We start from the raw sequence: 13,700 nt of genomic DNA, 5'->3' as shown, positions 1-13,700 counted from the left end.
TCAGAGAGCCAAGTCTTAAGGTTTAATCTCAGCCAGGAGGGGAGGTGAGGGCTGGCTAACAGCTCCATAACGTTTACTTCACTTAGTCAGGAAAACCTTGGGAATGCTGCCAGTGGCCAGCTTGTTCCTGCCTGGCCTTCCTGCAGCAGGTGCCAAGCCGGGAGCAGGGGCTGGGGTGTTCCGTGTAAACGTTTCATCCTGAAGTGCTCGGTGTTCTGTTTCCTACCAGGAAAAAGGAACTGCTTTCCAGGGATGATTTGGAGTTGCCATGGAGACCGCTTTATGAAATGTTGGAGAGGATATTGTACTCCAAGACAGAACATCTGGGATTAAATTGGTTTCCCAAGTAAGTTCGCCTTTCGAAACCTTTGCTGGGCCGTGAGTGCCTATAAGGCTTTAAAGCATTTTGTAATTTGCTCCTAATCCCTGGAATTTGATACGTGGGAAATACTCTGGTTGTGTTTTCATGAGCATATTTCAAATAATTGCATGCAGGGCTGCACTAAGTCACGGAGCTCCTCCTGCCAGGGGCTTGGGTTTGGCATCATGTTTGTTTATGAGTGAGATGAATTTCTAAATGTGCTGGAACAGGGGTCCTGGTCAACTTATTCTGGGATGGTAACCCAGGTTTTAACAAATTTAAAGTGGAATATTTAACAGTATTGTCATGGTTTAACCCCAGCTGGCAACTAAGCTCTGCGTAGCCACTCACTCATGGGATGGGGGGAAAAGTGGGAAAACTCAGGGGTTGAGCTAAAGACAGGGAAGAATGTGAAGATGAAGAGAATTAACTTTATCCCAGTCAAAACCAGCACAGGTATTAAGTTAAACCTCTGCTGCTCTATAACACAATAAGGGATTGGGAAAAAATAGAGATGGTGCTGCCCTTAAATATCTGTGCTGTAATCACTCCTCCCAGGATCTGGAATCCACAGGAAGCAAAGTGAAGTACCTTCTGTAGGAAATACATGGATATACTCAGAGATGCCATGAGAGGGAGAAATAATTTCCTCCCCCCCCCAGTTAAGAATTTTAGACACGTTCTGGTGATTTGAAAAACGAGGACTTGTTTTCTTTTCTTTCTTTGCCTGTCAATCCTTGCCCATCTGTCAGATTTCCAGGATTTACAGTTTTCCTGATGATTCTAATTAGGAAAGTCCTGCTCTGTAAACCACAGATTATAAAAGGTAGCACGTGGGTAATGCATTATGTTTGGTTGAGTTGAACCTTCGTGTGAAGAAATGCAGGTGAAGAAAATGTTTGATTTGCTTTTAAAAAGTAATTTTCTGAGTAATCCTGAAGCGGTCATTCCTGAGGGGGAGATCCTCTTGCTGATAAGGGACACTAATAGAAAATATATGGAGCCTTGTCACTTGTTGTGGAGCATTTCAGGCTGGATTTCTCTGGTGTCTGTGTAGCTGGAAACATCACTTTGCTCAGTTGCATTATTTTGGTGGCTGTAGGTGAGGATGCGAAAGGGCAGAGCCTTCCTTGCTCTATTTTTATTTCAGCTTCTATCTTTGCACCTGCACACCTTGCTCTGGGGGTCACTTCTCATTTACTGTGTGAGACAAACTTGGTGGTGGGGAGGGAGCTTTTCCAGGAGGGAAAAGGAGAGGTTGGGATGGTCTGTGTGCAGCATCCAGCTTCGATTAGCTTGATTTTATCCCACTCCATGCAGTGCGATTCCTTCTCATACAGTGCTCCTTCTTTTTTGAGGGTTTTTTCTTGGTGCAAATCAAGGGATACTTTAAAAAAGCTGATTTGATTTATAGCTGTTAAATTAACTCTCGTTTTAATTCTATTTTATTTTTTTTTTTTCCCCTCATTCAGTTCATATCGACCAGGCTGGTCCTCACCTAAAACGTTTGTGCTTAATGTTTTGCATAGGTGGTAAGAAAGACTTTTTGTTGTTCAGCTCTGGCTGATGTATCTTCTGCATGTTCTGTTGGACTGTAACACTTGGCACACACAGAGGGGGAATTCTCTGCATAAAATGGTTGTTTTGGAAAGCCAGTATTTAACATGACACCACTGGTGATGAGAATGTCGCACTGGATGTGAAATCTTCTAATTGGGGAGCCAGAGAACGTGTGTGAAGTGGCTGATCAGGGGCTCTAATTTAACTAATTTAACCAGCAAATGTGTTTCAGGGGTCAAAGGAGAGGTGGATTTTAGTCTGGAGTAATTGTTGTGTCTGGTTAGGGATGAAATCAGTGCTGGTGCAGGAACAGGTTCTGGAGTGAATGTACCTTCCTGTTAAACCAGTGAAATCATGGAAAGTGCTTTAGCAGTGAGGTCATGACTGCTGGAAAATCCACCCAGCCACAGCCTTGGGGCTGTGAAGAGCTTCTGTGTCAAGAGTTTACCAGGAATTCTTGCAGGGAAACCGTCAGGAATTTTTGGTGTGTAAGGAATGCAGAGAACTGGTGTAAGTGGCAGTGGAATTGCAGGGGGTTTTGCTTTGTTTGGGGTATTTGAGAAAGAAAGGTTCAGTTGTACTGATCCAGTGATGGTAGGTAGGAATTCTCTCAAATAATTTGTGAAACTATAACTGGTTGCTCTTTTAATTGTCTTAATTTAAGCTCTGTGATGAGTGTCCACTTCAGGACTAGAATTTCCCTTACGGCCCAAACCTCTCCTGAAAAACTGAAATTCGTGCTCCTACTGCTTTTTTTATGAGTCAACACTGTCAGTTTTATGTTAATCATTTTAACTGAAACGTGTTTCTCTTTGAAAGTGCAGGGAAAAAAACCCACCCATATTTGCAAATTGACATCACCATGTCCTTTCCAAAAGAAGAAAATAAACATGCAGTGCCAAAAAGATAACTAATGACAGGGCTTAAAATGGTGTTGGGTGTTTTGTAATACATCTCCCCAGCTGTGTTGTCCTGTCCTTTCCTCCCTAGCAATCCCCAAATGGGAATATTCCAGGATGTCTCCTCTAGCTGGGCTGTACCTGGACTGTCTCTTGGGTGGAGGTTCCTTGGGTACAAAATCGTCTTGCTCTTGTTTTTTATTTCCTAGCTTCCTAAATTTGGGATCAGAAGCCAGATTGGGATGTTCCCCTCCTTTCTCCTTTGCTCTTTCATACTGGCAGGTGCTGAGATCTGGCTGAAAACTTGATCTCTGGCCTCTGGAATTAATCAAATTCCCCTCCTTCAGGTTTTCCTCAGTGACACTCGAGTGGAGTGTGACAGTAGGGGCAGAGCTTGTTTGTTTTGTCACACAAACATTTATCATGTTCATTTTTAATGCTCTTAAGGAATGCTGCTGCTTCGTGCTTTATTTATCTACTCTTGGAACAACTGTTACCTGTTTTCTGACTCGTTCAAGGACAATATTTGCTTGAACCCAGAATTTTCCTGAGCCTCCTGCAGAGTTTGATCTGATTTTTGTTTAGTGAACAGTTGGTCATTCCTCTCCAAATGTTAGAGTTATCAGTCAGCTCAAAATTTTCTTTTCTGGGAGGGGTCCTGACTTGACTTTGTCAGTGTTGCCTAAAATATCCCTAATTTTGCATTTCCTAGAGCTCTGTTTGAACTGAAGTAGTGCTGTGAGGGCTGGGTGGGCTTTTGCTGGATTGCACTGAAATAGTGGTTTATCCATATTTTATTCCTCCTGGCTTGGATGGGATCAGTTTATTTTGTGTAGGACTGGAGAGACAGCGTGTGCATGCTCAGTGTTTGTGTGTCTCCAAATTAATTGATCTTTGGTCATAAAGATGATGCATTGGCATAATCTTTTTCTGAGCAAAATGGCATTTCTGTATGTTTTGGATGATGGACTAAAGGTTGCAGTATTTCTGTTTAGGGTACAGAAAGCAAATCTAAAAGATGTAGAAAGTTCTGCCAGAACTTCTATTTTTTTCATTCAGGGAATGTTTTTGGATAAAAGTGCAATTTACTCTTGAGGTGGTTGTGTGACAAATGGAAGATCTGAAGAATGTGACCATTTATTACCTTTATGGTTCCACTGGTTGGTCTCTTTGTTCCCCCCCCTTTTATTCTTTATTATTTTGAGATTTAGTCCTTAAGTGCTTTGATGGCATCCTGTGTTGAAATGATCTCTCAAATCATGTTCTCGCTGTGGATGAAAACACTTCTAAAACCAGCTGTTACTTTGTGAGGGACCCGAATGAAATAACCCCTTGATTTGCAGACAGTTCACTTCTCTTTCTTAGAACCCCTGGGCAAAAACCAAAACCCCATTGCAAAGGTCAGATACGATGTTTGGAGCCAAAAAAATAACAACTTCCTGAAGTCTGCTGTCTTTATTTATCTGATTCATGAAGTCCACAAACACGTTTTTTCTGTTTGCATTTTCAACTTGCCCGAGAAGTTCCTTTGTTCTGCTGATTGTTCACTTACAAGAGGTTACTTACAAGAAATGATAATAATTCTTCACTTCAAAGCAGGAAATACCAGAGTAGTACATGAAAAGCAGAGCCAGGAGCTGAGCAGAGCAGTTTTGACTGCTATGATTAGGTCTGTGTAGAAGGGAATTAGCTGCTGCATGTTCACAGAAGACAGTTAATTGCATCAACATTATCTTAAGCTCTCAAGGGAAAGGTCAGCAAAGGGTTGTTTGTTTTATGCTGCCACTGAAATCTGGTAATTTGTTATTCCTAATGTTTCCTTTCTTGTTTCAGTTCTGTAGAAAGTGTCCTGAAAACACTTGTGAAGAGCTGCAGACCGTAAGTGTTTGTTTCATGGTTTATATCTATTTTTTTTTTTTTTTAGCTTTTTAACAGCCTTGGCTGCAATAATTGTTATATGAACAGCTGTATCTGCTATGCATTTAAAATACTGCACTGCATAGGTATTTAGTTTAACAACAATTAAATAACCAGCATTCTTGTAATGTTTCTATAAATGATCCTTGTGAATGGTAGTTGCTGGATTTTTATCCAGCCTTCACAGTGGGGTGGTTTTGCATTGCACAGGTTCTTTTCTGGTCCAACAAGACAAGAACCCTTCAATTTGTGTTCCCAAAATGATGCTTGGTTTACCTCTGTTCTGTGAAGTCTCTGTGGAGCTGAGGGCTGCCTGCAATAACCTCTGGGCACGTGGTTTTCCTGTAAAACTGACATTTATGATGAATTAATAGCTGGTTTTCATTATGTCTAAAACAAGACCTGAACTTCAAAGCCAAGCTTGTGTGTGTGTGTGGTTTCCAGGTATTTCCCAGAAGATGCCACTGGGGAGATGCTGGATGAGTGGAGGCCTTTGATGTGTCCCTTTGATGTGACCATGCAGAAGGCAATCACCTACTTCGAGCTCTTCCTGCCCACCACCCTTCCCCCCGAGCTGCACCACAAGGGCTTCAGGTGGGTGTCCTGGGATGTTGCAAACACAAGGAATTCTCTTTTTTTTTCACTCTGAGCCAGCAGAAGGGGCTGTGTGGGGCATGGAGGGAGGGATCACTGTGGCGCCAGGAGGGGAGGGAATGCGGTTTGGAAAGGGGAATGTGAGCGTGGAGGGTTTGCTCCTTGGCCTCAGGGGAACTCAGACTAGGAGATGATGCCACTTGTGACTGTTGGTCAACAGGGACAAGTTTCAGGGTGTAAGGCAGAGGGGAATGAGGTGTGGGTTGTTCTCACCTGGGTTGGGATGTTGATATGTGATGGAATAGTGAAGCCGAGGTGGGTGAGGAAACCACTGGTGAAGCACTTGTGTGAAGGGGCAATCAAAACAGACTAAGAGGAGGAGAAGTTAAAAAAAAAAAAGGCAAGGACTGAAACTCAGGATCAGACTTGGGGTGGAGGGATGCTGTGGGAGGCAAAGTGATACAAGCATTCCATGTTGATCCCTGTTCCTGCTGGATGGGTTGAGGGAGAGGTGAGTTCCTGCAACCTGGCAAAGTGAGGGATACGTTTTCAGTGAGGGAGCTGCTTTCTCAGTGTTGAAGTTATTTTGATTCTGTTCTCTTTCAGGCTTTGGTTTGATGAATTTATAGGCCTTTGGGTGTCGGTTCAAAATCTTCCCCAGTGGGAAGGGGTAAGTATTTGCTTTTCACCTACACTAGAAGAAACCCTCATTTAAATATTCCTACAATGTGCTTGCAAGGAATTGAAGCCAAACAGTCATATAATGGATTTTTTCTCTTCTACCTTAACTAGTACAAGAAAGCAGAGACAATAATTTCATTGTTGGTAGCAAGCAATTACTGTCTGAATAAATGAGACTGCAGTTGTGCTTGATGAACATTATTTAATGGCTAGCTCAGACTAGCTTTTCTTTCCAGCCTTGGGAATGCTGCCTGCTGATACTTGGAATTGTTCAAAGTGCTGTTGTGGTTTCTGTGAATTATAATTCTGTCCTGTCTTTATCTTAACACATCATTGGTCCCTCATTTTGAGTGGTGATGTTTTACCCTCGCTACAATGAGTTGCTGTCATCTTTATTTGGGATACAGTAAAGAACCTGTACTCCCCTTGGCCAAAAATTCCCTGGGTCTCTGTCTTCCAGGGAGAACAGTCTACCATGTACCTGTGTGCCCTTGCTGTGTGTCTCATGTGATTAGATGCAAACTTGAGACATGAAAGGCTCACTGTTGAGCCCCCCAGCAGCAGCTCAGGTGCTGTTGGTGTGAGCCGTGCCTGGGATTTGCTGCACTGAAACTTGGCCTATCACCAGGTTTTTTTCCCCATACTCAGTATTGAACATAAGCTCATTGACCATCTGGCTGCTTTTACTAATCTCCTGCCCATGTCCACCAGGAGAACTCCTCAGTGTCTGTGGAGAAAGCTGATTCCCAGGCCACCCCTGAACGCTGCCTTTGTCCCACTTCCGTAGGTGGTTTTGGCTTCAGTTGTGTTTCGTCACAAACCCAGGGAGCCAGTCCAGGTCCCAGCACTTGGCAGTTGTCCACATTTGAACATGGGAGATGCCAAAGCTCTGTTTGAGGTTGTCTGTATAAACTTTTGCATCTTCCTCATGGCCACACCCCCCAGAAATCCTAATTCTATTTCTGACAGAACAATGACAGCCCGCACTTGAATATCGTGATTTGGTTTGTTTCTGTCAAACAGTTTAAAAAATAATCCTTGGCCTTCTTTCAGAAGTTATCTCTGGATGCTGACAGTTTGCTCGCTTTTTTCCCCCTCAGGCTTTCACTTCTTGTTTCCTTTGCTGTCTTACCCACTTCCTAAAGTCAGGCTTGTTCACATCATCAGGCTTGGATGCAGATAATTAGACACATGAGTTCTGACTCTGCAATCCCATTTAAGCCTCTGTGTGCTGCAAGCTCTTCCTCAGCTTGCCATGGCAGGAATTACACTGACTGTTTGAAGGGGAGCTGTGGAATCAGTTGTCTGTGTGCACAGCAGGGAATTTTTCAGTGGGTGTTTCCTCATACCAAGCGAAGGAGGTGGGTCATTTAAGAAAATGTAACCCTTGTCTTCAGGCTAGGTCAGGTGTGGCTTGTGGGGTTTTCCAAAACTTACTGTGTCCTTCAGACAGAGAGGTGCCTGTTCCTCTGTGCCTGTGTCTCTGAATTAGGCAGGATTCTTTCAGGCCCTTCCTTTTGGCTTCAAGATACTGAAAGAGGCACCAGGAACCTGTTTGGTATGTCCTGGCTTGGACAAGCTCCTACAAGGAGACTTGCTGGTTGATGTGCTCTTCCACAGCCAGAAGAGTGAGACTTCATCTCCTTTCTGATTTAGCCATGACAATTCTCTTCCCTGAGGACATCTCTCAGTTCCCTTGGATTCACGGGGCTGTCTCCTGGTGATGGAGTGTCTAATTCTTCCTGGACAGAAGCTGACAGCTGATGCCTGTGACCTTTGCAAGCCACAGATGTGTTTAAACCAGAGCACACAAATGTGACAGCCAGCACACGTTGATTAGGATGGATCCTGCAGAGCTTAAATAGTCCTAAATAGCTCAATATTGGGGAAAGCTGAACAGAGGCCTTGGGGGGATTTTCTGCTGTGTCTGTACATAGGAGCTATTTTAGGGCAGTAATAGTTCTGATGGAGTGAAATCTCCCTTTACAAGTGCTTTTGTGCCATGGGTAGCTTATATCTTGCCTGTGTGAAGTAGATATATTATTATCCATGTATTCCAATGAACATTCCCTGTTTTTCTGGTCGTTTTCAGCATCTGGTGAATCTCTTTGCTCGCTTGGCCACGGACAACATCGGGTACATAGACTGGGATCCGTATGTGCCAAAGGTGAGAGCTCTCATCTCAGGAGGTGACTTTTACTTGCTTAGAGACCAGTCTTCAGTGTTCTCATGCCAGGAATAATTCAGGCTCCTTGTGTGGGTTTTACACTGCACTGGCCCAGTTTTTCAGATTAGGTGCATCCATTGAGCCATCCTTTTGGAGGAGGCACGTTGGAAGGTGTTACTGTCATCACCTGGCTCAACCAAACCAACCACAAACCTGACTGTACAAATGCTGTCTGATTGTATAATTAACCCTGTGTTCTTGTGGGAAGGCCCTTAGTCATATTCTTGTGATTAAGTAATATGTATGACCTTTGGAATCTTTCTGCTTGTAGATTTATTTATTTTTTTTTTAAAAAACATGTTCGTGGTACTTACATGGCTTTAAAAAACCAAACACCTTTTGGTTAGAAAATTAATTTTATGCCGATTTTATGGCATAAAGTAATTTATGCCAATGTTTGTTTTTCATCTTCTCAGATTTTTACTAGGATTTTGAGGAGTTTAAATCTTCCAGTGGGGAGCAATCAGGTTGTTGTTCCAAGGTTCTTGACAAATGCTTACGATGTAGGACATGCAGTCATGTGGATCACAGCCATGATGGTGAGTAACTTCTTCGTAAAGGGAACCACAAACCTGTGCAAAGCTTTAAGTATGTTTTTAAGATGAATGTTTGTGACGTTGAGCGTGCTGCAAAAGAGTGGGTTTAGGCTTTTTTCCCCAAGTTTGGTTTTCAAGTACATTGTTCCACTGTCAGTGTGGAATGGAGGTGGAAGTGTTTATTCCACAGCTGGAAAGGAACAAGCAGCTGCAAATGCCACCGTGGGGACACACTGGGGACCTGCTGAACCCCTGAATCCTCTTTTAGGGTGAACCTCAGCAGATGGGGTGGAGAGAACTTGATATTAGTGCTGAGCTGAGGGTGGGATGGGATTTGATGCTTTGAGGGGAGAGTGCTCCACTTGTGCTTTGTGTGCTGTTAGCTGTTCATTTGAACTTGTTCTGTGGTTTATTCCTCACAGGGTGGCCCAAGTAAGCTGGTGCAGAAGCACTTGTCTGGCCTGTTCAACAGCATTGCCTCTTTCTACCACCCCTCCAACAACGGGCGCTGGCTGGTGAGTGTCTGTGTGCTGCCACGATGGCTTTGGCTGTCATTTCAGCCTGTCACCCCTCTTGGTCAGTGCCTCATGTGCTCCAACAACCAGGTTCTGCTGCTGTGTGCTGCTTGGATCTTGAAAATTCAGGTCTCTGTGACCACTCTGTCATTCAGACCGTGCTCTTATTTTCATGTCAGCACCATGGCTAGTGGGAGTATTCTTCAAAAATCTAAACCAGGTGCAGTTTGGAAGTCCAAAACAGCACACCTAACTCGTGTATAGCCAGGTAAAGAAGTCAGCAGGAGGGTGATGCACAGCATCAATATTACTTGTGTGGTGGAGCTTTTGTGTTACTGACCTACTGTCTCCAAGTTCCCAAAACCTAAGATGGGGCTTGGAGCAACCTGGTCTAGTGGGAGGTGTCCCTGCCCATGGCGGGGGGTTGGAACTGGATGGGCTTTAAGGTCCCTTCCAACCAAACCATTCTGTGATTCCGTTAAACAAAGCAAAAGGATTTTTAATGCATCTCTGCTTTGAAGCATAACTTTTTGATGGTGTAACTAGTGGAATTCTCTGCTAGAGAATGTAAGAACCTCCCTGTGATAGCTGGTAGAAAGTAGAGAAGAAAATACAGCAAGGCTGGTCACAGCAGTGCCAGAGGAGCTGACTCGTATTTGCTTACACGTGAATGTGCAGAGAATGCTCTCAAAGGTGCCCTAATTACTGATAAATAGTCTTGATTCTTGAGTATGTCCTTTCTTTGTGTTTTCCCAGATTTTCTTAAGTCCTAGGGCACAGTGCTGGCAGCATAATCACTGACATTTTGGGAAGTGAAGTTTAATGACAAACGGTGAACGTTGTATTTCAGAGCTGTTGCGAGTTTTCCTGTATTGGGGTTGTGTGATTGCAGGATGTCGGGTTATTAATTGTCCCTTGTACACTGAGGGGCTCGGTGCCACTGCCCAGCATTTCTTGTGCGTTCCCAGAACAAGCTGATGAAGCTGCTGCAGAGGCTGCCCAGCAGTGTGGTGAGGAGGCTGCACCGCGAGCGCTACAAGAAGGTGACCTGGCTGACCCCTGTGCCTGAGAACCACAAGCTCACGGACCAGGACGTGACAGACTTCGTGCAGTGCATCATCCAGCCCGTTCTCCTGGCCATGTTCAGTAAAACTGGGAGCCTGGAGGCTGCCCAGGCCCTGCAGAACCTGGCCCTGATGCGCCCCGAGTTGGTAATTCCACCTGTGCTTGAGAGGTAAGAGCAGGGGAGGACTTCCATTTTTATTTTAATTAATTTGATTTGTTCTGGGGCAAATGGACTGGTTCTGGAGGACTAGAGCTGTTGACAGCTCCTGTGCTTTAGGGTAGTCAGTCCTTGGGTACTGTGCATGTCTGCTAGCATTTTGTGTCAGGTAGTGGGTGGATCAGTTGAAAAAGCAACCCTTTATTTATAAGCTGCCTGGTGCGTTCTCTCTGGCTTTCAGTTGGGCCAGATACACGTGAGAGTTGTGCAGCAATGAACATATATTTTATATTGTTATTTCATTCAGGGTATGTTACAGTTACAGGTTGTTCAAAATCGCTGTCATGGCTCTGACTTCATAAGCTAATCAGCAGATATGTGCTCCCATGAAATACTTAGCTTGCATTATTGCTAATGCCTTGGTGCCTGAAATTTCCAAAGAGAAATGTAGCTCCTTCCTGCTCCAGTGAAAAGCTTTCCTCCTGGTTCCTATCCACGTTCCCTGTGCAGTCTTTTGTGCTTTTAACAGCCATGTATTTTAAAACCACTGGAGAAATGAGTCTGACTGAAGAGCGCTTCCTGTGTTCCACACCTCACCGACTCAACTGTTTGTAAAAACTTGCTAAATCTGCTCTTCCGTGAACCATTTCGAGCACAGCAGTTCCAAGAAGGGCAGCAGTGCTGGGTATGGCTGCTCTCTCCTGTTTTGAGAGCAGACTCCACGTCTGCTCTGCAGCTCAAACTATCCCTGGAATGTTTGCCTTGGCTGCAGTTCCACGTTCACTCGGCCGAGCTGCGCTTGGGATGACGTAGGGCAGGGGTAGCACTGTGACTCTTGTCTGAACTGTGGGTTGGTGGTGACAGCAGGAAGCGCTGCAGTTTGCTTAAAAAGTACTGAGTGTAAAAAGAAAATGTTTATAAATCGCAGTAACCTCCCAGGTTTTGGTAGAAAGGTCTGGACTTCAATGTAACATGAAGTCATAGATCCCGTCTCTATTCAGAGGCAGCCAGGGCACGTTTCCGTGCTTGCCACAAGAACCCTACACTTGAGGCTGGTGCAGGCTGTGCACTTCAGGTTCCAGCAGGGAAATCATTGTAGCTTTGAATGTAGGAGCCCATGCACTGATTATTTAACCCTGGGTTGCTGGTGGATAGCACTGATGAAATGGAAGGAACCTGGTAACAGATCAGTGTTGAGTCCATCGGAAAACGATGAGAAAACCATTTCAGAACCCTTGATCAGCTTGAACTTTTCACTCAGGATTTTTCTTTTCTTTTTTTTTTTTTTTTTTCCCCTTTCTGCAGGAAACTTTTATTTGCTTTGTGACATTATCCTTCCTAACCTGACTGTCCTCAATTTTTTTACAGAACATACCCTGCCCTGGAGACCCTGACAGAGCCCCACCAGCTCACGGCCACCCTGAGCTGTGTCATTGGGGTGGCTCGCAGCCTGGTGTCTGGGGGGAGCTGGTTCCCTGAGGGTCCCACACACATGCTACCTCTGCTCATGAGAGCCCTGCCTGGGGTGGATCCCAATGACTTCAGCAAGTGTATGGTGAGTGGGGAAATATCTCCTTTTTTCTCTTTTTTTTTTTTTTTTTTTTAGAAGATTGTGAGCCAACCAGCCAATATTTTCTTGTATTTTATAGAGAAAAACTTTTATGTTTCTGTGAAAGCAGGCCAGAATTTCTTAGCCTTTTTTTTTCTGCACAGTTTGAAGTATAAAAATTTAATATTGCAGCCCTCTAACTTGGGATAATGCTTTTGGCTCACTGAACAGTGCAAAGTGATTGTGATAAGCATTGTACTGACTTTCTGGGCAGCTCTGCACAACAAGATTGAGTAGGTGCTCCAGAGCTCCCAACAAATATTCCTAGTCTTTTAACATCAAAAGAAAAGACCCTTATAATTAGGTTTTCATTATATTAGGTTCTGAAAGTCCACACCTTCAGGAATTCATATTAATTTACTTAAAACAACATACACATTATAGGGGTTTGTAACTTTGAAGTTCGGCACAAAATAATAGTTATTTTACTTAGAAAATTGAGAATTTTTGTGCAGTGCTGACTAGTACCTTCTGTCTATGAAATCTGAAATAACTGTTGGAAGTTTTGGGGTGTAAGAATTGGACTCTGATATATTTTTGGTTTTAGTGTGATTTGCTTTAGCTCCTATAAATGGCCAAAGCTTTTTAATGTGTAGAATACAATACACTAAAGAGCTGTTTGCAACTCCCAACAGATCACATTCCAGTTCATTGCAACATTTTCTACTTTGGTGCCTTTAGTAGATTGTTCATCTGTATTGCAAGAGAGGGATGATCTTTCAGAGGTAAGCTGTGAAAACAAAACTGTCACTTAGCTTTCAGTTGAATTTCTAGCAGTGTGTGATAAGATATGGATCATGTTTGCTTCTGGGCAGCATGACAGAGCTGATACCAGTGTGCAAATCGTGTGTTCTGAGCATTTCTTGTTGTAGAGAATGTTTAGTTCACGCAATTTAATATTTAAATGTCAAAACCTAGTTGCTCAAGGGCCCTGTGTAGTGTCATTTGACTCTGAGCTTTCCTTGCTTTGAGCAAGAGGTTGGACTGTGTTGTCTCCAGAGGTCACTTGCCATGTGAATGTTTGTATTAAAATAACTTTGTTACTCTTAATTTTTTAAGTCCTTGTCACCATAAAACACAAAACAACACAAAAAAAATCCCCAACTTGCTAGTTATTTTAAATAGTGCATTAGGGTTTGGGTTTTTAGTCATTTTCCAGAACTGTTTTCCTCCTTAAATAAACACCTGCTCCTCTTCCCTTTCCTGACTGGGATTCTATTACTTTCTCTTTGGATGCTTTTTAATCCCCTCCAGCCAAGAGATAGTAACACCATTAGACACTGAGTCTTATCCCCCTTATCACCACCCCTGTTTGCTCCCAGAAGGCTTTTTGTAGCTCAGAGAGCAGCAGTAGCTGCAGTTTGCCCAGATCAGAAGGTGGGTTTCGTTGCCCCAGAGCTGCAGCACCCCAAAAATCAGGAGTGGTTTGTACCCTGAGGGTTAAATGTGAACACAGGTGAGGTCTGTCCCCATCTCTGGCACTCACTGACCTCCTGCTGCCAAGGAGGATCCAGGAGCAAGGCCAAAGGTTGTATCCTTCATGGATACAACCTGATTTCACCACAGAGGTTCCTTGGAT

The 13,700-nt window shown here is 43.8% G+C and overlaps 1 protein-coding gene across 1 annotated transcript in view; it reads left to right on the top strand.

The window, feature by feature from the left end:
- The window catches only part of PSME4 (proteasome activator subunit 4), a 47,801-nt gene that overhangs the window by 6,356 nt on the left and 27,745 nt on the right, over nt 1-13,700 (top strand). Inside the window, exons 3-12 of the mRNA XM_032682469.1 lie at nt 230-346; nt 4,654-4,698; nt 5,182-5,331; nt 5,938-6,001; nt 8,105-8,179; nt 8,656-8,778; nt 9,198-9,290; nt 10,259-10,524; nt 11,881-12,067; nt 12,757-12,846. Coding sequence (XP_032538360.1) covers nt 230-346; nt 4,654-4,698; nt 5,182-5,331; nt 5,938-6,001; nt 8,105-8,179; nt 8,656-8,778; nt 9,198-9,290; nt 10,259-10,524; nt 11,881-12,067; nt 12,757-12,846 — 1,210 coding nt within the window. The remainder of the gene's footprint in view (nt 1-229; nt 347-4,653; nt 4,699-5,181; nt 5,332-5,937; nt 6,002-8,104; nt 8,180-8,655; nt 8,779-9,197; nt 9,291-10,258; nt 10,525-11,880; nt 12,068-12,756; nt 12,847-13,700) is intronic.

Source organism: Chiroxiphia lanceolata, chromosome 3 (assembly GCF_009829145.1).
Source record: "Chiroxiphia lanceolata isolate bChiLan1 chromosome 3, bChiLan1.pri, whole genome shotgun sequence".
In the NCBI taxonomy this organism is placed as follows: Eukaryota; Metazoa; Chordata; class Aves; order Passeriformes; family Pipridae; genus Chiroxiphia; species Chiroxiphia lanceolata.
Note: the sequence above shows the minus strand (reverse complement) of the source record. Positions and strands in the feature narration are given on the sequence as shown.